The following is a 20,815-nucleotide window of genomic DNA, read 5'->3' on the forward strand; positions in this document are numbered from 1 at the left end:
CATTTTTATTATTATTATCACACTTTCATGGAATCGCAGTTTGCAAAATATCAACTCAAGAAGTTAGATTTTTACCTTGTTTTCTGATTTATTGCATTTATCATGAAAAAGAGCTCTCACATAATGAAAACGGGTCATGCAATGCACTAAAGAACATTTATTCTCCCTCATGTTGTTTCAAATGCAGAAGAAATTGATTTATATTCGGAACACAAGTGAAGATATTTTAAATCAAATCTGAGATTTCTGTTCCTCCACTGAAGATGTGTTTGGTAAACCTCTAACGCTTCAAAAGTTCATAAAGAGATTAAAAATTCATCCATATGATTTAAGAGATTAGTTCTAAATCTTCCAGAGATATGCAATCACCTTTAATGATTAAGATTTATCTCTATTCACATAACCAAAAATAAACCATCATTAGCTTTCTGATTTTGACATGGATGCTCAAAGCTTGCTTAGGTTAGGTTTGGTTAGGTTAGGTTACTTTATTTATACCCGAAGGTGGGTTTGCAGTCAAGAGTCCTTATTTCATAACAGTTCCACACAAAAAAACTCACATGGTAACAACAACAAATGGACATAAAGACATAAAACATAAACATACAGAACACTCTTAAAAAAAAAAAATTAAATAAAACTAAACGATAAAGAATAAATAAATAATCACTTCAAGTGTCCCTCCCCCAAATAAATGTTTAAAACAATCTATAAAATGTAAAATATACAAGTCACAGAACTTGACATGAGAACCAATGAAAAACATTATCATAAATATAATTTGTTCTCTGAAGCTGAATGAATGTCTTATGAGTTTCAGTATGCATATCAGAGATTTATCTCATAGCCAAAACATAATCTCATTTACAAGTCATTTTAATTGCTGCCATTAATTTTAGGTCATTAAAAGTTATCAACTTAATTTTAAGTCATCAACTAAACACGCATCTTGGCAGTACTCTTCTTTACTGTTCCAATATACAACCTTTATTTTAAAAAGTGTGTGGGGGAATTTTGTTGGCAGGTTTTGCATAGTTTCTTATGGAATGAGGCGCCTGAAGACACAGACAATGCATGTAAATGAGTCCCACAATTCATTCTTTGTGTAATCCACCCCAGAATGCTTTGACATGGTTGTGTTTGCACACACCATATGAGTTAACTTGCTAGGCAGATAAATGACCGGTTTGTTTATATTACTTGTTTGGCACATTGACTCTACTGCATGAGAAACTGATCTCTGGTTTCAGTTTAATGTTACAGCATCTCAGCTGTGTACCGCAGCTCAGACTCAGCTCAGTAGCGCTGCTTCTCGCTAAATAGCTTTAGGGTTGGTTTAGTTTTGAATTTGGGTATTAAAGGTTTCACTGTGATTTAGATCTAACTTTTTTTTTTAATTGCATGCAGTGCATTTTCATATCATGATGCATTCATTAGAATAAAAATGCATTCAAAGCAACAGAAAAAAAGTAATTTGCCCTTGAATTTTGTACTTGTTGCAGTATTTACATGTTGTTTATTTATTTGTTTAATTGTTTATTTATTTATCTTTATTTGTTGTTTTATTGTCCTAACTTGCAGGTCACTTTTACAAAAACGAATGGTAAATGGTTAAATCAAAATGTAAAAGTATAGTATGTGTTTGTGCTTGGCATTTGCTCAATGTTAATTTTTATAAGATTTATTTTCATATATAAATTAAACCTAATTAAACCAATTTCAGCTTGCTGCCAATGTAATAATTTCTCCATTTAAATTTAGGTTAGCTTTATGTACTAAAAAATAAAAAAAAACATTAATTTGTTTTTATTAATAAATAAAATCCAACCAAAAGAAGTTAAAGAGCCCATATTATACATGAAATAGGGTCATATCTAGGTTGTAAGGGTCTCCAACAACAGTTAAATATGCATGCAAGGTCAAAAAACACTTTCATGGTCTTATAATCTGCATTTATTTTTACCTAATTATCCCAGCGACTCCTGTATGAATCGTCCAGTGATTCATTTGTTCCCAAACCCCTGCTTAGCGCGAAGCTAATCTGCGCTGATTGGACCAATGACAGTCTGTTGCGATTGGTCGACTGCCTTCAGTCAGAGAGTGAAATGCACAACAGCTAATCAGCAATATAAAAGTAATCACAGTTCATACACGCTCGATAGTTTAGGCGTGGATTTTAGCTGCCAGTGGGTCAATGTAAATACAGACTATGGACTTGAAAATACAGACGACTAACTATTTTATTGAGCAAAAACTACAAAAACAGTTGAGGAGATCTCCTAGCTTCTCACTCTGCTCTTTTCACAGACACACACACACACACACACACACACACACGCACTTAACCCTGCCCCGGACGACAACGCGCGCGCGCACACACACACACACATACACACACACACCTCCGGACGACAGCGCGCGCACACACAGACACAAACTACTCCTCGTCCACGGAGCTCCGTTAACAAAGCAGCACGCGTCACGTTTTTAACGTGACTTTGCACGCGATAAGAGAATATAGCCAGTTAACCTGATACAGTACACGCGGTTACAAGTAACAAATACCAACTAAATACATTTGCAAGCTAGAGTCAACGAGGCAACTTTAATCGCACATACTTACACTTGAGAAATGGAGGAAGAAAAATCCATCCTGACGTCCATCAGTAAGTTACTCTTTACTGATCCTTCCTTTAACAAACGCTGATGAAGTATTCTTTGTAGCATGTAGTTTCCAGAAGTTTCCAGTAGTTTCCAACTGCTTGGCTATAATGCTGAGGTTTCATCTTTGGGTAGAGACTCAATATATCCATCTGCAGTGTGACTTCAATCGACCGGCATGTTTGTGTGTGTGTGTTTGTGGGTGTGTGTGTGTGTGTGTGTGTGTCTGGGTTTCTGCGTCAGAGGGCGGGGCCTCAGGTTTGAAATCTCCCGGGTTTGCGCGTGCACGTGAATAACTTGGTTTCGTTCGTACGTCATGGCGAAACACCTAATGAATCGGTATCAAGGCGACTCGTTTGAAGCGCTATGAGTCGACTCTTTTATAGATGAATCAACCGTTTTAAACACTGTACACTAACAGATTTAAGCCTTAGCTGGATACTTCACTTCACTTAGAGCTGTGTTACACACTACATGGAGGGGAATTTTCAAAAACCCATAATATGGGCTCTTTAACAGTTTTTGTAGTTCAAGGCATCAGATGAAATACAATCTAACAAAAAGTTTTATTATTATTAATTTACTCAAAATTATTAAGCATACATTGTTCATTCATGACAGTCGCATATTCACTATGGGATTTCTCTCTATAGGAACCAAACAACAGCACTACAACAGGATGCAGCTGGAGCCTCTCTCTTTTTTTTACTGCTTTGACAATCCATTGAACAGAAAGACACACTGTAAGATGGAAGAAGTCGGAATAACGTACAGTAGATATACCATGATGCCAGAGGTTGGTGTTTTCTGATATTTGCTTAAACTAAACATAAACAAAACAAAAGCAGACTAAACCCAAATCCTGCACTTTTGACCTCCTGGCTTTAATTATATCTTTAAGCAGGGAAATTCAGTGCAAATTGTATATAATTGCTCAACAAATTATATGTTTGTCGTGCATTTAACAGTGTACACACTCACTGCTCAACAAACACAGCCAAGTGTCAAACTCTTGGAAAGTCTTCCCCTAAGCAAACTAACATAGCCACGTTTTAGTTTTAACCCAAAATACAAGCATGTGGATTTGTGGTCGCATCATGCATTCAGAGATTGAGTTGTAGACATGGATGTAATTATAAGGGAAATTGCATTGACTTGTACTAGCTTTTCTCACACATTATCAATGGCAAAGCAGTTCAGTGCTGTGATTGGTTACTGAGACTCGCTGGATCATTAAGGCATCAAGCCATTCATGAATTTAATACTTTGACGAAATGAATGGCTCGTAGATGCAGTCTGAGTGCAATTCTAGAGCTGGAGCAATTCAGGACATTTACAATGTTTTGGATTATAGTATTAAAGGAAAGCTTATTCATAATTATAAACATATTTTTTTCAGAACGTTTGAGACAGAAAGACTCAAGACAACTGTGTTTTTCTTATTGCACATGAATCAAATGTCTCATTAAATGTGTAATAAAATCTAGTCCTCAGTCTCTGCATGAAAAACATGTTCTGACATGGAGGGGCTTGCGAGGGGGTTTCTGAATCATTCAGATATACTTCTCAGGATTACAATTTCTGTGTTTTCCATTTGTCTGGAATACTGTTGCTTTTTATTTTTTTCTGTGTGCAAAAAAAAACATTTTATAGATGATATATCTGACCAGGGGGGTTGTACAGCAAAGCTAGTGTGTGTGTACAGTATAGAGCATGCATATTGTATGTATTTGCTGAAAATACTTGAACTTTTAAATATGTTTTACCTTAAAGGGGTGGTCCATAGTGTATTTTAAAGGCTTTTTTATGTTTATAAGATGCAAAGCAATGTGTGCTCATGCTTCATTTGTAGAAAATCACCTTATTTTTCATATATCTACTTTGATTATACATAGCTACTCAGCTAACAATGAAAAGACTGTCATATTTCCTAGTTCCTCTGAAAAGCCCACCCTCAAGAGGGTCTGATTGGTCAGCTAACACATTGTGCTGTGATTCGCAAATTGGCTCCATGTCACCACATCACGCACCTACAAGCACACACTTTTGCGCTGTGTAAACTGTCAGTCACTGACAAGTGTCTTTCACATAAATTCAGAATAAGCATGTGTAAGTAATATGAAATGCTATATCATTTCTTTTGCGAGTGAGTGATTTGAGATCTAGAACGCACGGAAATTGGCTGCATAGAGAGACACTGCAGCGCTGGTGAAGATTGTGAGTGTTTACAGCGGTTTGAGAGATAAATATAAATTTGTAGCTAAATTATTTGTGATGCCAAACAGCATTTCCTGTTGTTTGCATCCTCGCTACAACATACCATTAACGCTAGAAACTGTGCCTGTAGTTGATCATTCATTCATTCATTCATTAATTTATTCATTCATTATCCCTTCGTCTGTCCCCCTATTAATCTGGGGTCCCCACAGCGGAATGAACCACCTAATCATCCAGCATGTTTTTAAGCAGCGCCCCTTCCAGCCACAACCCATCACTGGGAAATGTAGTTGATCAATTTTAACTAATTAAAATACTTACAGATCGTGGCTCATAATCCACAGCTTCATCGGTTGGAAGAGTTTTTAGTATAATCCAGCACTGAACTGGGAGAGATTCTTTGTCAAATGCTAGCTATATAATTCTTTGAAACATGATTAAAATTAAACTGTAAGCACTTCTCTCTTTGTGTCGTGTTCTTTGGAAGCCCAAATACAGAAACAAAAGAAGCTCTGTGGAAAAGCAGCGTTTGGACGGCATTGTAGCTTTCTCTGCTAAAAATTTACAGTGCCTTTGGCCACACCCCTTTGCTGTGCTGGGTTTATGCACGTCGTAAATGTGCGTAACCTAAAGTGTGTGGTCACACTAGCTCGGACGTATTTTTCCGTAGTCCCCAAACTTTGTTCGTTGTAGGCTTTGCTAAGCTAACTCTGTAAAAGTTAATGTCCCTCTTTGCATTGAACTTTGAGCGTATTACATTCAGAGATGTTGCTTATGTTCATACAGCTACATTACACATCAACTAAAGTTTAAAATATAATATGGACCACCCCTTTAAATCGCTTGTCACAGTAATTTATTATTATTATAAGTTTTTGAGGAAATATCAAAATAATATCAAAGTTGCTGCTTAACTTTCTGATCCTGGTGTTCCCAGCATGCACTGCTGCATTCTTTATAGTTTTCCTTATGTATTTACTGTATACTGTTTTATTATTGCATTTTTCACTGTTAAAAATCATAAAAAGCTGATAACTTGTTACTTTAACTTCATTTAAAAAGTTGATTGGGTTTCAACTTAAGTAAAACACATTTTAACTTGATTTAAGTCAGCTTAATTGATGCAAGTTAAAATGACTATTAAAGTTACATTGGGTCAACTTAATAGTTTAAGTGTGCAACATATTTTTTAGTAAAAAAAAAAAAAATTTATTAAAAAAAACAAACGCATCAAAACAACAAGTAGTGTTACTATTGTATTGATTACAAAACATTGATTCTCCATGTTTGGATTTCTCATTATATATGTTGCATTGTTATATTATATGGTGGTATGGTGGCTCAGTGGTTAGCACTGTCACCTCACTGCAAGAAGGTCGCTGGTTCAAGTCCTAGCTGGGCCAATTAGCATTTCTGTGTGGAGCTTGCATGTTCTCCCCGTGTTTCCTCCAGGTGCTCGTGTTTCCCTCACAGTCCAAAGACATGCACTATAGGTGTATTGGGAACACAAAATTGTCTGTATGTGTGTAAAAGAGTGTATGGTTGTTTCCCAGAACTGAGTTGCGGTTGGAAGGTTATCCACTGTGTAAAAATATATGCTAGAATAGTTGGCGGTTCATTCTGCTGTGGTAACCCCTGATAAATAAGGGACTAAGCCGAAGGAAAATGAATGAAAGAATGTTATAATGTAATTTTATTTATGATAAGAAATCTATACTGTTCACTTAAATGTTTTATAAAACACATACTTTACAAGCAGTGTGTAGTTCCAAGCTACATTGTTGGAGTAAAGCTGTATTTCATTGTCGTAGTAAAACATATACAAGCAGTAAAACACTAACAAAAAACAAACAAACAAAAAAAGAGTATTGCAAAGTAAACTTCAAATGAAAGTGAACAAATAAAAACTTACTTTAGTGATTCAAATTAAACAACAAAAACAGAAAACTCTTGCGCTTATGAAATTGTTTTTAAAAATACAACAGGCATTAAATTTATAGTTAAAGGTGCAGTATGTTTGACACTTTAGGACAGGAGCGAGTGATTTAAATTGTATTGTAAATAAAAGCAACAGCACGCGATAGAAAGAATATTTACCATATTAAAAGGAGTTCTTGTTCTAACCAACACCTCGAATATATATATATATATATATATATATATATATTAAAAAGGGCTTTAAGTCTTAATTTCTTTAAGCCGAACAACAGAAAAGTATGACAATGATCACCTTAGGTACACCTCATGTGCTTTATTCAGTGTTAAAGGCTAACAATGTGAGTTTTAATGCCATTTTAGATGACATTTATTGCCATACTATTGAAAGCAGCAGCAGATAGTTCACCTCAGATCTTGAAATTGAACTTTAGAACTAAACACGTGATTCAGCATTTACGTTAAAGAGGGTTAATATGGATTAAATAGATTATAAACCTTTCCATTTCGTGAGTGAGTGCATATTCTGTCCTTCTGAATGGCTGTATTTACATTTCTGTCATGATCGTCTGGTGCCAAATTGCTTATGGCTGCGTATTATGACACGCGGTTACAGTGTAACCTGCTCACCTAATGTTTACGTTCGTGATATTTATATTATTAGTTAATTAACAACCTCTTGTGGAACTGAATCGTTCATATGTTCATATGATATTGTCCAGCCGAGGTCGCATTTCCGTCACGGGTGCATGCTTTCAGATCCTTTCTGAATGAATGAATGAATGAATGAATGAAGGAAGGAAGGAAGGAAGGAAGGAAGGAAGGAAGGAAGGAAGGAAGGAAGGAAGGAAGGAACAAACGAAGGAACGAACAAACGAGCGGTTTTCTACCAAGGCAACCCGGAGTGCTGAAATATAATTGGCTAAACTGGCATTGGACAGGTTAAAAGAACATAAACAAAGAGAGCGTTAAGGCACAAAAGCAGAATATCTAACTTCAGCATTGTTATTAGATAAACAGGAATGTTCACTCGGCATGGTTCTTCAATTTCTGCAAACATGTTATTGTATTTTTATGCTTTAAAAGAGTCAAAAACTTACATACAGCACCTTTAAATGCTACACTTTTAATTAACTGTTAGCATATTTTGCGATTCCCAAGTTATTTCTGTTTTTTTAAGGTTGTGAATTTCATTATGGGACCTTGATCTGTGCTCTGTCGAATTTTTTTTTAATGTTTAATGTTTACATTTAATGTTTACATTTACCTTTACATTTAATGTTGACAATTAAATTCTACAGTTTAACAAATGGGAGAAACGCAATTTCAGTCTGCTGTGTAATGTACTGTTGCATGGTTTGATTGACAATAAAGTTGACTTTATTGACATTTTAGTAGTTTGAAATAATAAAATGTAAGCAATAATATATAGAGAAATAAGTCTGTAAAATAACAGGAAATATACTGACAACACAGACTCAGACAATGTATCACTTCAAACTATTAATAATGTTAAAAAAGTCACTTTTTTGAACTTTTTAAGATTAAAAGTTGTTGGTAGAAAGATCAAAGTCTTATATTGCAATTCAAATGCATAAATAATTAGATATTTTTTAGTGTTTAATTAAAGTTTATAAAGTTATTAGGTAAGGCCGTGCAGATTTTCATTTAAACACATCATCAGGTCATTTTTATTCTTTTCATTCTTTTTTTGGTGTGTGTGTTCGTGTCTGCAACTGATTGCTTTTGCATTGACAGACTCTAAAGGAAACTGTATAGAGAAGGCATTGGCAGATATAGAGAGACTGTTTGTATACAGTCTAAAAAAGACAGAGCATGTGTTACACTTGTGGTTTGCTCTTTCCAATTTTTTTTCTTCCAGATTAATCAGCGCCCACAAGAGGTGAACCCTTTTCCACGTAAACATGGCATGGTGGTGCGACACGGCTCATTAGCAAAGAAAATGGTGTATCCAGAGCAATGTGATTGTGGCTTTCTGTTAAGAGCTCACATATTTACAGGCCCCAGCATCGCGGTGCCAGCCGCAAATAATGTTTACACTTAATCATCCAACAGAATTAGCGCTCACAGGGCTAAAATAGTAAATTACGGGCTGATTACAGAAGGACTGAACATGTGGAGAAAAACGCAAGCAGTCATTAGCTGGACGAATGGAGCATTTAGCTTGTGTTGGTGTGCTGTTTGAAAAGGCATGATTTGCTTGAGTTTAACGTGTAAACACGTGTTGTTGGATGAGGAAAGTGTCTGTCATTATCTTCTGCTAGTTTTCTTTCACTAGCGATACATGCAGAGTTTGTTGATTTTGTCAGATAGATTAGCAATTTTCATGGAAAATATTTTGTTCTGATTTGGAACATTTAAACATGGTTTGTTTTTTGGTAAATATTTACAAATAATCATTTGTTCTATGCCGAAGGATACTCTGAGTCTGCATAATGTGTAATCACTATCATATTTATGTGTATAAACACTATTAAATTACACGATTAAACACTATAAATTACAATATAAACACTATTGATTTACGTGTCTCACGCTGGGAAAGGAATTAAACTTTCAATTAAATTTAATAATGTTACTAATTATGTTGGTTTTGTTACCAATTATAACACACAATGTTTGAATTAAAATGTAAATTATATATGTACTGTGAAATAGGGAGCCTATAGTGCACGGCTGCAGTATTATAACAAAAATCATTGTTGATATTGTAATAATAATCCATGCTGGAGTTATGCAAAACTTCTGGTATTGAAGAAGTAAAATGAATTTCTTTTTTACAATGTTTCAGCACTTTGTTGTTTATAATGAGAGGATTCAGGAGAGTGCAGGATTCAGTCAGTAAGTGTAAACACTCAACACTTCAGCGGTTTAATTTTCAATGACTAATCAAAACAGTTCTAACTGGCCCTTGTGTTCATAAGCTCAACAGAAACATATCTGATTGGATAATCATCAATTAGGGATGTAACGGTATCAGAATTTCACGGTGCGATAATACCTCGGTATGAATGGCACGGTACGGTATTTATTGAATAATTTACAGGAAAAACAAAACTAATGAAAAGACTCGGAAAAAAGTGCCAAAAGTGTTTATTTACCTTAGCACTGAACATATCAATGACATACAAATTAGCCATCTATCTGTAAGTTTCGAAACAGGAACTTCAATTTTTCAATTTTAATATCAAAAACTATTAAACCATATAAAAAAAAATTGTTTCAATTTAGTATTGTTGAAAACTCATCACATTCAACATTTTATCACTCACTCACTTAGATAGAGATGGGTTATTTAAGGAAAATTATCATATAACTATAATCTGGTAAAAGCTGGGATCTCTGGGCATGTCCACTGTTTTTTTTTTTTTTTTTTTGCAAAAACAAAAACCCTCTCATTTGGGACTGAGGTTTCTGGGACAGAGAGTTATGATTTAGCCAAGGTTGACAGCAGTGGGTAACGTTGTGCATTGTTTTACCACCACTTGAGAGGACAAGCCATGTGTGAGATAGAGGTCTCTTTGCGCTACAAGTCAATGTCTGCATCAATCTAACAAGTGTGCTGTGTTCGGCAGTCCCCATGACTGTTTTTAGTCGTATTCCCTGACTTATATTTCACCACAGTCTGGCAGTGTCTGCATATTATTTTTTTTCTTTGTCTGTAACCTTTTCTCCTTTTTCATATCTTTTTAGAAAGAAACCGAAATGCTTTCACATATCCGATTTAAAACCCGCTTTAGGTTCGATCATTTCCAGCTCTTTTTCTTCCCTGCTACTAGCGACACACTCCATTTCTGCATTACTGGTTCTGTAGTGACAACAGATCGCAAAGGATGATGGCCACGCCTAGGCTGATGGGAATTGTAGTTCCCGCTACCTCCTGTTCGCTTCATTCGCCTTAGCAAACTTTTCTCAGAAATATAGTTTTATTGAGTCATGTCCCTACGGTAATATTGAAAAAAATTACTGTTGCGGTATGATGGTATTTACAATATTATTACATCCCTACAATCAATCAATCAATAAATCAATCAATCAATCAATCAATCAATCAATCAATCAATCAATCAATCAATCAATCAATCAATCAATCAATCAATTGAACTTAAGGATGCAACATAATAGACATAAACTTATTTTGGCATATTAACTATATATCTAAGACATTCACCGGACACTATATTAGGTGCACCTGTCCAAAAGCAAATTTCTAATCAGCCAATCACATGGCAGCAACTAAATGCATTTAGGCATGCAGACATGTTCAAGACGATCTGCTGCAGTTCAAACTGGGCATCAGAATGTGGAAGAAAGGTGATTTAAGTGACTTGGCATGGTTGTTGTTGCCAGACAGGCTGGTCTGAGTATTTCAGAAACTGCTGAACTACTGGGATTTTCACGCACAACCATCTCTAGGGTTTACAGAGAATGGTTTAAAAAAGAGAAAATATCCAGTGAGCGGCAGTTCTGTGGGCGCAAATGCTTTCTTCATGCCAGAGGTCAAAGGAGAATTGCCAGAGCGGTTCGAGCTGAAAGTAACTCAAATAACCACTCGATACAACCGAGGTCTGCAGAAGAGCATCTCTGAGCACACAACACGTCAAACCTTAAGGCAGATGGGCTACAGCAGCAGAATACCACAATGGGTGCCACTCCTGTCAGCATAGATACATCCTGCCTTGTATCGACGGTTTAGGCTTGGGGTGGTGGTGTAATGGTGTGGGGGATATTTTCTTGGCCAAAGTTGGGCCTTTTAGTACCAATTCAATTTGCCACAGCCTACAGCCTTGAGTATTGTTGCTGACCATATCTGCCCCTTTATGACCACAGTGTGCCCATGTTCTGATGGCTACTTCCAGCAGAATAACGCGTCATAAAGTGCAAATCATCTCAGACTGGTTTCTTGAACATGACAATGAGTTCACTGTACTCAAATGGCCTCCACAGTCTCCAGATCTCAATCCAATAGAGCACCTTTGAGATGTGGTGGAATTGAAGACAAATCTGCAGCAACTATGAGATACTATCATGTCAATATGAACCATAATCTCCAAGGAATGTTGCCAGTACCTTGTTGAATTTATGGCACGAAAGATTAAGGCAGTTCTAAAGTCAAAAGGGGTTTCACAGTACTAGTAAGGTGTGTCTAATAAAGTGGCCAGTAAGTATATATGCTGTCGATGAGAAACTGTTTTTCTTTTCTTTTTTTTTTGTTTTTGTTCTTGTACAAACCCAAGGGGTCTTGTTTATGAGCTTTTTTTATTTTATTTTATTTTTTTAGAAAAAACAATCGACAATTTTAATTGCTGTTTTTTTTACCCTAAATATCTATCTTGGACCTGGCTACTGGGGTTGAATGCATTAATTTGACTTTAACGTAGAGTTTGGACCGTCACAAATGCTGTACGGGATGCAATGCAATGTATGGGATATTTTCATTTGCATTAGATGGAGAAAAATCACAGTATGTTTTACTCCAAAGCCTTAATTCATGGGAAGGAGTAAAACAAAACATGAACTATGAAAACTGCATCACAATTGTTGAGCATCAAATCAGCTTGTCATCTTGTGACTGAAGACTGGAGTATGAGTATTTTTTAAAACTGTATTTCAGATCAGGCTAGATGACTATAAAATATATATACTTATTGCAAAAACATTAACATATAATAATTTGAATGGGATACACAAAAGTTAAAGTTAATATTAAAGGATGTTTAGGCACCTATTTAAAGATTACCTAGGTTTTAACCAATATGTCATTCTTTTAAGTTTAAAACCTTACCATTATAAACATTTTTATTTTAGCAGTGAATATCAAATTATGTCACTAAATATTCAATTCAGCCTCAGGCATAATCGGCAGTTTGACAGTGTTTGCCCTTCACAGTAAGCAGACTTTTTTTTTTAACAAGCAAATCCTAAATCTGTAATTCTCTAAGGAAAATTTTTCCATAGAACAGCACTGAGATAATGTGTCCTTTATGGTTTGGTATGTGAGTCTCGGTGCCTGTATTTTAGTAATGAACAAGAACGATCCAGAAATTGAGATTGATGCCGCCCTGAATCCCAGCAAGGAATATTCTGAGATTGTGTCTGTTAAAAACATATGCATGAAAATCATTAGCGTCAACTCTGTGGCTAAAATGTTCAGAGATGAAACAGAATAAAAAAAGGTTATGCCAATACAAAACCCATAGGCAAAGTAAAACGTAGTTTAAGATGTCGGCCATTGCTTGAAGAATTTAATAGGAGAAGGAAAGCCATTAAATCATAGGATGTCGACTTCACTTTTCTGAATTATTTCTAATATTAGAACAACATGTCGTGCTGGAGGTACAGAGCGAAGCTGGAGTAGCCGGCAACAATTCTTCATTTTCAGCGTCTAACATATGCCAGTACTACTTTTTTTTGTGGCCACCAGAAACAAATTCGAAGACAAAGTCTATAGACTCTGCATGGAATACATTAGTCTCAGCTTGTGTCATGAGCGCAGTCGCTTTGTCTGTACAGTCTCAATCAGATACTCTGAAATGTATTAAAACACATGCAGGGAGCTCTAGACTGGATGCTATTGATTGAGACACTGATAGCCACTAAACTTTGTGAACAAGAATTTAATTTAAATTTATTGTAGCACAGCTAAACTGATATCATAGCTAATGATTTAATAAATGGATTTTTCAATGTAATAGATGGCATTTAGTGAATTTAATTATAAAGTAGATCAGGAAAGAAATGAAGTAGTACTGTACATAACAGTATAAAGGAAAACAAACAAAGGTGGGGAACCTTGATATTTTAAAACTATTAAGGGTCCAAGCATTAAATGTTTTTAAAAGTTACATACAAATTAATATTCATTTAGTTACAGTAATTGCAATTAGGGTAATTTGCTATCGAATAAATGCAAATTTAGAACAAGGTTCTATTTATTAAAACTATAAAACTACATTATTTAACAAGAAAAAATACATTTCAACTTAATGTATTAGTAAATGTTAAATGCATTAGAGCAATATGACAATAATCAGCTATGCTTTTTATCTAATCTTATCAAACCTTAATGAACACTGAAACAAATGAATTGCTTTTTGATAATGTTAAATATTATAAAATGGTATTTTAGGGCTGGGTGATATGGCAAAAATGGAATCTCCATAATTATTTTCCATATTGCACGATGATGATGATGATGATGTGTGTGTGTGTGTGTGTGTGTGTGTGTGTGTGTGTGTGTGTGTGTGTGTGTGTGTGTGTGTGTGTGCACAATTCCATGCAAATGTCAACCTTGCCATGAAAAAAAAAAAAATTTCACCAAAATATCGACACCGTTTCTGCCTTTTTTTTTTTGTTGTGCAAGCAAGTATTTTACAGTGCTTTAAAAATACTAAAAAAGGTCTCTGTTAATATTTTCAAACTATTATATTTGATTTACCAAAATCACACAAGTGCTAATTTCACATATGTCACATCCATAACGGAGAGGTGTTACATCTATAACGTCACTTTTTCCTCATAATTGTATAAAAAATGTCAAATAAAATAAAATCAATAATTTTTGTTCTATAGAGAGAACGCATCCTTTTGATGAACATTGTTTGTTTTGGGTTTTGCAGTTTAATTCGCAGAATTTCTACAAAGTATGTTGTAGACTGTAAACTTGCGTACTTTTTTTGTCGCATCCATAACGCATGTTTATTTCCCTCATTTAAAATAAAAATAACATGTTTACAGATTGAAAATTTTCTGCTCCCATAACTCTGTGGTTAGTTGTTTTGGAAAATATAAACAGATATTTCAATATAATGTTCACATTTACTTTCATTGTGAATTTATGTTTTGAGATTTTACTGCAAATGCCACATACATAGCGCTGGAATTGCTCATTGGCTCTTTGATCAAAAGTCCAGAGCTATTGACATAATTTTTATTGTGATTCAAAATAATATCGTTTATTACTCCAGACCTAAGGGTATTTGAAACAATTACTCAATTCTAAATGCTTAATTTTAAATCTGAATAGATGGTTAGATTTAGTGGTTGAACAAGCTATTTTAATTATTAAATAAAATCAACAATCAGCATTAACACATTGAATTAACCATACCATGGTTAAAACACTGAAATAGTATTATAATATTATTGTTTTATTTGCCGTTTTGAAAGTTTTAGTATTAGTATTTAATTTTAGAAATTAAATCATTGTACATGCACACACAACCCTCATGTATGACAATAACTTAAAAGAATCTCAAAGTGTTCAGGAATTAATCATGTGACACCATTTTTGTTTTTTAATAGCTTCACAAAGACTTCTATAAAGTGGCTCAAGCATAGCAGAGATTTCTGAGGGCTCTATATTCCCTCAGTCTTTGTGTGTTAATATGAAACGCATCACTTCCTCCTCCTTCGACTCCTTTTATCCTCTCATTACAAAGCAGCACACATTACACTGAACCCACTCGTAGTATCCTATTGGAAATGTCTGTCTGAGGTCTGGCATTAACAGATACCAGAGTTAGCGGTTTCGTCTCCGTGCTCCTTTTCCACTGCGCTAATGAACGTCACGGGGCCTTGTAAAAATAGAACGTGTTTAAAAATGAACAGAATGAAATGACGTGAAAATGACAATGTATAGCATGACAAACAGATACAATATGGTATTAAACATATAGTTCAGTCATCTTCATCTTCTGCTGAACACAAAAGAAGATATTCTGTTGGATATCAATAACCAGTGATATCTGTAGTCAATGTCTACCATTTCACAAAGTTCTTCAAAATAACTTTTTGTGTTCGACAAAACAAATAAGAAAAATACTAATATCAAATTCTGAAAAAGAAAAACATTTTAAACAAAGATGGTGAACCTACAATATATATTTTTAAGTACATGTTAGTTATGTTAGTATTTATATTTTGAAACAAATTTGGATGCATTGAAATGTTGCAATTGCAGTGGATGTAATTTTTGACAGAGTATTGATTACACTTTAAAAAAATATTAAAACATTAAAAACATTATAAAACATTATAAAAAATATTAACAAATACATCCTCTGATTTTAAAAAGGTCTAGTAAATACACTCTTTTTTGCTGCTTGTTCAAACTACTTACAGTTGAAATCAGAATTATTAGACCCCTTTTGAATTTTTTTCTTTATAAATTTTTCCCAAATGATGTTTAACAGAGCAAGGAAATTTTCACAGTATGTCTGACAATATTTTTTCTTCTAGAGAAAGTCTTATTTGTTTTATTTCAGCTAGAATAAAAGCAGTTTTAATTAAAAAAAAAAATTTAAGGTAAAAATTGTTAGCCCCTTTAAACTATATATTGGTTCGATAGTCCACAGAACAAACCATCGTTATACAATAACTTTCCTAATTACCCTAACCTGCCTAGTTAACCTAATTAACCTAGTTAAGCCTTTAAATGGCACTTTAAGCTGTATAGAAGTGTCTTGAAAAAATCTAAATATTATTTACTGTCATCATGACAAAGAGAAAATAAATCAGTTATTAGAAATGAATTATTAAAATGAATATGTTAAAATCTACTCTCCGTTATGCAGAAATTAGGGGAAAAATAAACAGGGGAGGTAATAATTCAAGGGGTTTAATAATTCTAATTTTCAACTATATTTAAAAGGAGCTGAATCAATACAAGTCTTCAGTTTTTTTGAGGACAACTTAATTGTTATGTTCAATCCACTTAAATTTGTAAAAACAATTTAGTTAACTTAAACAATTTATGTTAGGAGGACATGAATGAATTGTGTGCAACCCTGCATTTTTACAGTGTAATGCACTTGAGTTATCAATTAATGTTGACAAATTAATACATGCACTAAATTAGCTAATGTTAACTAATGCTGATATAATAAACTAATGTTATAGACATAACTATAAAAAAGATGATATTTTAAAGAATAATGAAAACCTGTAGTAATTGTCATTAATTTAAAAAAAGTAAATACCATGGAAATCAATTGCTGCAACATTCTTCATAATATCTTCTTTTGTGTTCAATAGAAGAAAAAAAACCTCAAACAATTCTGAAACTAATAGAGGGAGAGTAAAAAATTACAGAATTTTCTTTTTTTTTTGCCTGAACTATCCCTTTAAATAACAAATATGTGATGCTAAGCTATCATTTAAACTCCCAATTATCTCCCAAAAACAACGGTAATAAAATCCCGGAAAAAAATATCGCTCTATTTTAACAATCATCTGTCTGGTTTTCCTCTCGTTCATGTCTGATTGACTCCGACAGGCTGGAGAGGCCTCTTCGAAATCTGACAAAAATCTAATAAGCATTAGGCTGTCAGACAAGCTCAACCTTCTGTCACACATTTAAGAACTGGCCACCAGGTGAGAGGAGTCACCTGCAGAAAATCCCTTCTCCTTCGGGACCTGTCAAATTAGCGGTTCACTATTACAGAGGCTTACGGAGGAGAAAAGGAGAGACTCTTATAACCGCTCGGAGGCCGGAGGGCAATGACATGGCGCAGGGTCTGAGGCAAAAACCGAAACCATATGAACATTAATACGCACCCGGGGGCCATTCTCAGAGATTACTTTACATAACGACTAATTGGCCTAATTTGTTAAATAAACACTATATTTTCTTTTGAAGCTTAATACAGGACCACTGGACATAGCAGTCAGTCTGAGCCGAGCTGCAACACCCACATTGGATTTTTGGTGGTCTGTTAAAGTCATTTCCCCTCGAAATGAAGCTAATTTCCTTTCTGGGTTCAGGCTCATGTGCGTGTTTGGTTCACCGCAGTCATCTAAATGTAGAGATAGTGCTGAATGTAAAAGACGCTTGGTTGAGACGGTGATGTTTTTGAATAGCAACATTCAGGGGTGAATACAGAGCCGCTAATGGTGTATTGTGTGAAATATGGTGGAAGGATGGGTGGAAAGTCTACAGCTTTTTTTATATATTTGATTTATTTTTATTATATTTTTGCACCAGCTGAGCTACACCAATCATAAAAGTGCTAAATTACCAGTCTGAGTTCTGGATTCAATAAAACTGGGGGGAAAAGTGTTTTTATCTTCAGAACAATTGCAATTTTTTAATTAAATGTACAGCAAAGTAATCATGTACAAAAGATGAAATGATTCTGATAAACAATGGACTTGCCGCAAGCCTATATTAATGATTATTTTATTAGACTGTTGAAAGAAGATTAAACCGTTTTATTTCCATTCTGTCAGCTTTTTTTGTAAGTGCAGTGCATTCACGAGTGGCACTTTCTTCAAGTTTCCACCACATAAAAAACAAGATCCTTTATGATCTCTGCATTGCTGAGAGTTGTTATTTCATTGTGGTTAAAATCTATAAAGTGAAATTAAAAAATAAATGGTTCTTTCAATCATTTTATTTCGCAGCTTGAACACTGAATAAAAGTCAATAAAATAGGTTTTGTTTTCAGTAATATGTTCGTTAAAATATATCATTTTCCCTGTACTGTTAACTTGGAGTTTTCACGACAAGCAAATATGCCTTTTTAAAGGTCCTGGGAGAGAAATATGGTTTTCCATTTAAGAAATACAAATAGGAATGAACAGCATCTGTGTTCTCAAGATTTTTATTTTTTTATTTTTTTTTTGCAAGTGACCAGCGTATCTATTTCTAGACAGATTTATAGAAATCTGCATATAGTTTTATGTCTGTTACAGCAAGTCCAGCTTGCCATTTGGATTAGTGACAGATTTTTGCAACACATTCTGAATTATTGCAGAGTAGACAGACTGTCAGTATTGAATTTGATTAACTGTTTTAATTTAAAATAAAAATTGCCATTTTATCCAAAACATAAAAATATTTCTTTTAGCAGTTTTACGTAGACAAGAAGTTCTGTTAAATGCCATTGGATATGCCTTTTTGCAACATTTTTTTGCTGGAAAATAATCCTCTTTAAAGTCATAAAGCATTGCTTGGATTTCATGGTGCACTGTAAAACCTAAAAAGTTAAGGTAACTCAAACTGTTTGAGGAAACAAATTGCAACAAACCATTTAAGTTCAAAAACTAATCCTTCTGAGTATTGTATACTTAATCCATTTCAGTAAACGAAGCAATCTGAGCACCTTAAAACCCAATAAATGAACAGAACTCAAACCAACTGAGTACTGTGAAACCCAATAAGTTAAGGCAACTCAAAACATTTTAGGAGACCAATTGCTACAAACCATTTGAGTTCTATTTGAGTACTGTGAACTTACACCATTTAAGTTGAAGTAATGACATATTTAAGTAACTCATTACATTCAACACTGATTTCAAAACTCGTTTCAAATGAGTATAATGAACTTTCAGTAAATTAACTAAATGAGTTAACTACACTCATTTCATTTGATAAAGTTCACTGTTATGTTTTACAGTGTGCTAACAGGTGAGTGGGCTTGACAAACCACCTGTAGACAGGGGCGTACTTTACCAATAAGCTAGGTAAGTGGCCGCTTAGGGCCCCGGGGAATTAGGGGGCCCCAACCAATGCCAAGAAGCTTGTATTAATCATATAGCTCTTTTAGTAATTTTATATCATATGTTGTAAAGTCCGTCTATAACCGTTGAAATTTTAACGTTATTACTTCTTTTTAAAATCGGGTGCCTCCATGAATAGTGGATCTCTCCTTCCATACTGCACATACAAATATTAAAACATAATCACAGATATGACTAATTAACTGTACATAGTTAGTTTTAATAGTTTGTTCATAGTTGTTTTTTAATTGTGAATTTATTGGTTAATTTTACATTAAGAAGATTTCCAAAGACATGTGCTAGGTGAATTAAATAATATAAATTGGCCGTGCGTGTGTGCGTGTGTGTGTGCGTGCGTGCGTGCGTGCGTGCGTGTGTGTGTGTGTGTGTGTGGAAGGCCATACGCTGCATAAAACAAATCCTGGACAAGTTGACGGTTTATTCCGCAATTGTGACCCTAGATTAATAAAGGGACTAAGCTGAAAAGAGAATGAATGAATGAATGAAAGAGAACATTTTGAGTTTCAATGCTATAGGGCCCCATACCTGGAATTGCTTAAGGCGCCATAATCACTAAGTCCACACTTTTCTGTAGAAAACACAATCTTTCATCTCTCTGACATTATAACTGACACTTGCACCATCTTTGCACATTTGTATGTTCTTACAATCAACACATGCACAATAAAAAAACACTGTGCATTTATGAAGTGTGCTTCACACAGGTTAGTGGGCTTGACAAACCACCTGTACAAACTTCTCTTTCTCTTTAAAAAAAAAACACTCGCCATTTACACTAGCAGCGACTTTGTAGCTGCCTGTCGCTCTTGGTGGCGATCTGCTGAATACACAGGTCTTTGTATGTTTATACAGCACAAATACAACCGGCATCTGAGCGAGCTGAGAGAGCATCACATGAGCTCTACTGGTGCTCCTATTGGCTTTTGCGCAAGAAAGTCGCTCCTCATTTGCATAAAGTTGAAGGATTGTCAACTTCTCAACACTGTCGCTCACGTACGCAGAGGTTGTCGGAAGTCGATTGCTCTCCTTTGAAATGAATGGTCGCTTGTTGCTTTGCCACTGCGAGTCACTCGTAGTGTGAATGATTCTTTACTCTAACAGTTTGTGTGTATAATTAGCACTTCTTGTGTGCGCATTGCCTCTTATTGAATCACTGAATGCCTCCTCGTTTTTTAATCATTTTAAACAAAAGCGCCTACTAAATGACTAAATGTAAAGGTAGCTAGGAAGATGATTTTAGGTAAACACATTGACACCAGATAGCACCCCTCACCCCATCCTCCATCCCTTCCTTCAAACCCCCATAACCCCTTCCTTCATGCTCACTCTTTAGCTGCTTATGCAACTCCTCATTTCTTAGAAAAAGCATCCATGAGATCGAATAGCCCGAGTCCAAAATATCGCACCCCCCTTCCTCCATTTTCGTGAGCCCGGAACTACTTGGCTGGCCTCAGATTTA

General features: G+C 34.8%; 1 protein-coding gene across 2 annotated transcripts in view; it reads left to right on the top strand.

Moving 5' to 3' along the window:
- The window catches only part of meox2b (mesenchyme homeobox 2b), a 99,610-nt gene that overhangs the window by 30,054 nt on the left and 48,741 nt on the right, over positions 1-20,815 (top strand). For both annotated transcript variants that reach the window (XM_073930970.1, XM_073930971.1), the window contains one exon: positions 3,315-3,457. In XM_073930970.1, coding sequence (XP_073787071.1) covers positions 3,341-3,457 — 117 coding nt within the window. In that variant the 5' untranslated portion in view covers positions 3,315-3,340. The remainder of the gene's footprint in view (positions 1-3,314; positions 3,458-20,815) is intronic.

The sequence above is a fragment of the Danio rerio genome, chromosome 19 (assembly GCF_049306965.1).
Source record: "Danio rerio strain Tuebingen ecotype United States chromosome 19, GRCz12tu, whole genome shotgun sequence".
In the NCBI taxonomy this organism is placed as follows: domain Eukaryota; kingdom Metazoa; phylum Chordata; class Actinopteri; order Cypriniformes; family Danionidae; genus Danio; species Danio rerio.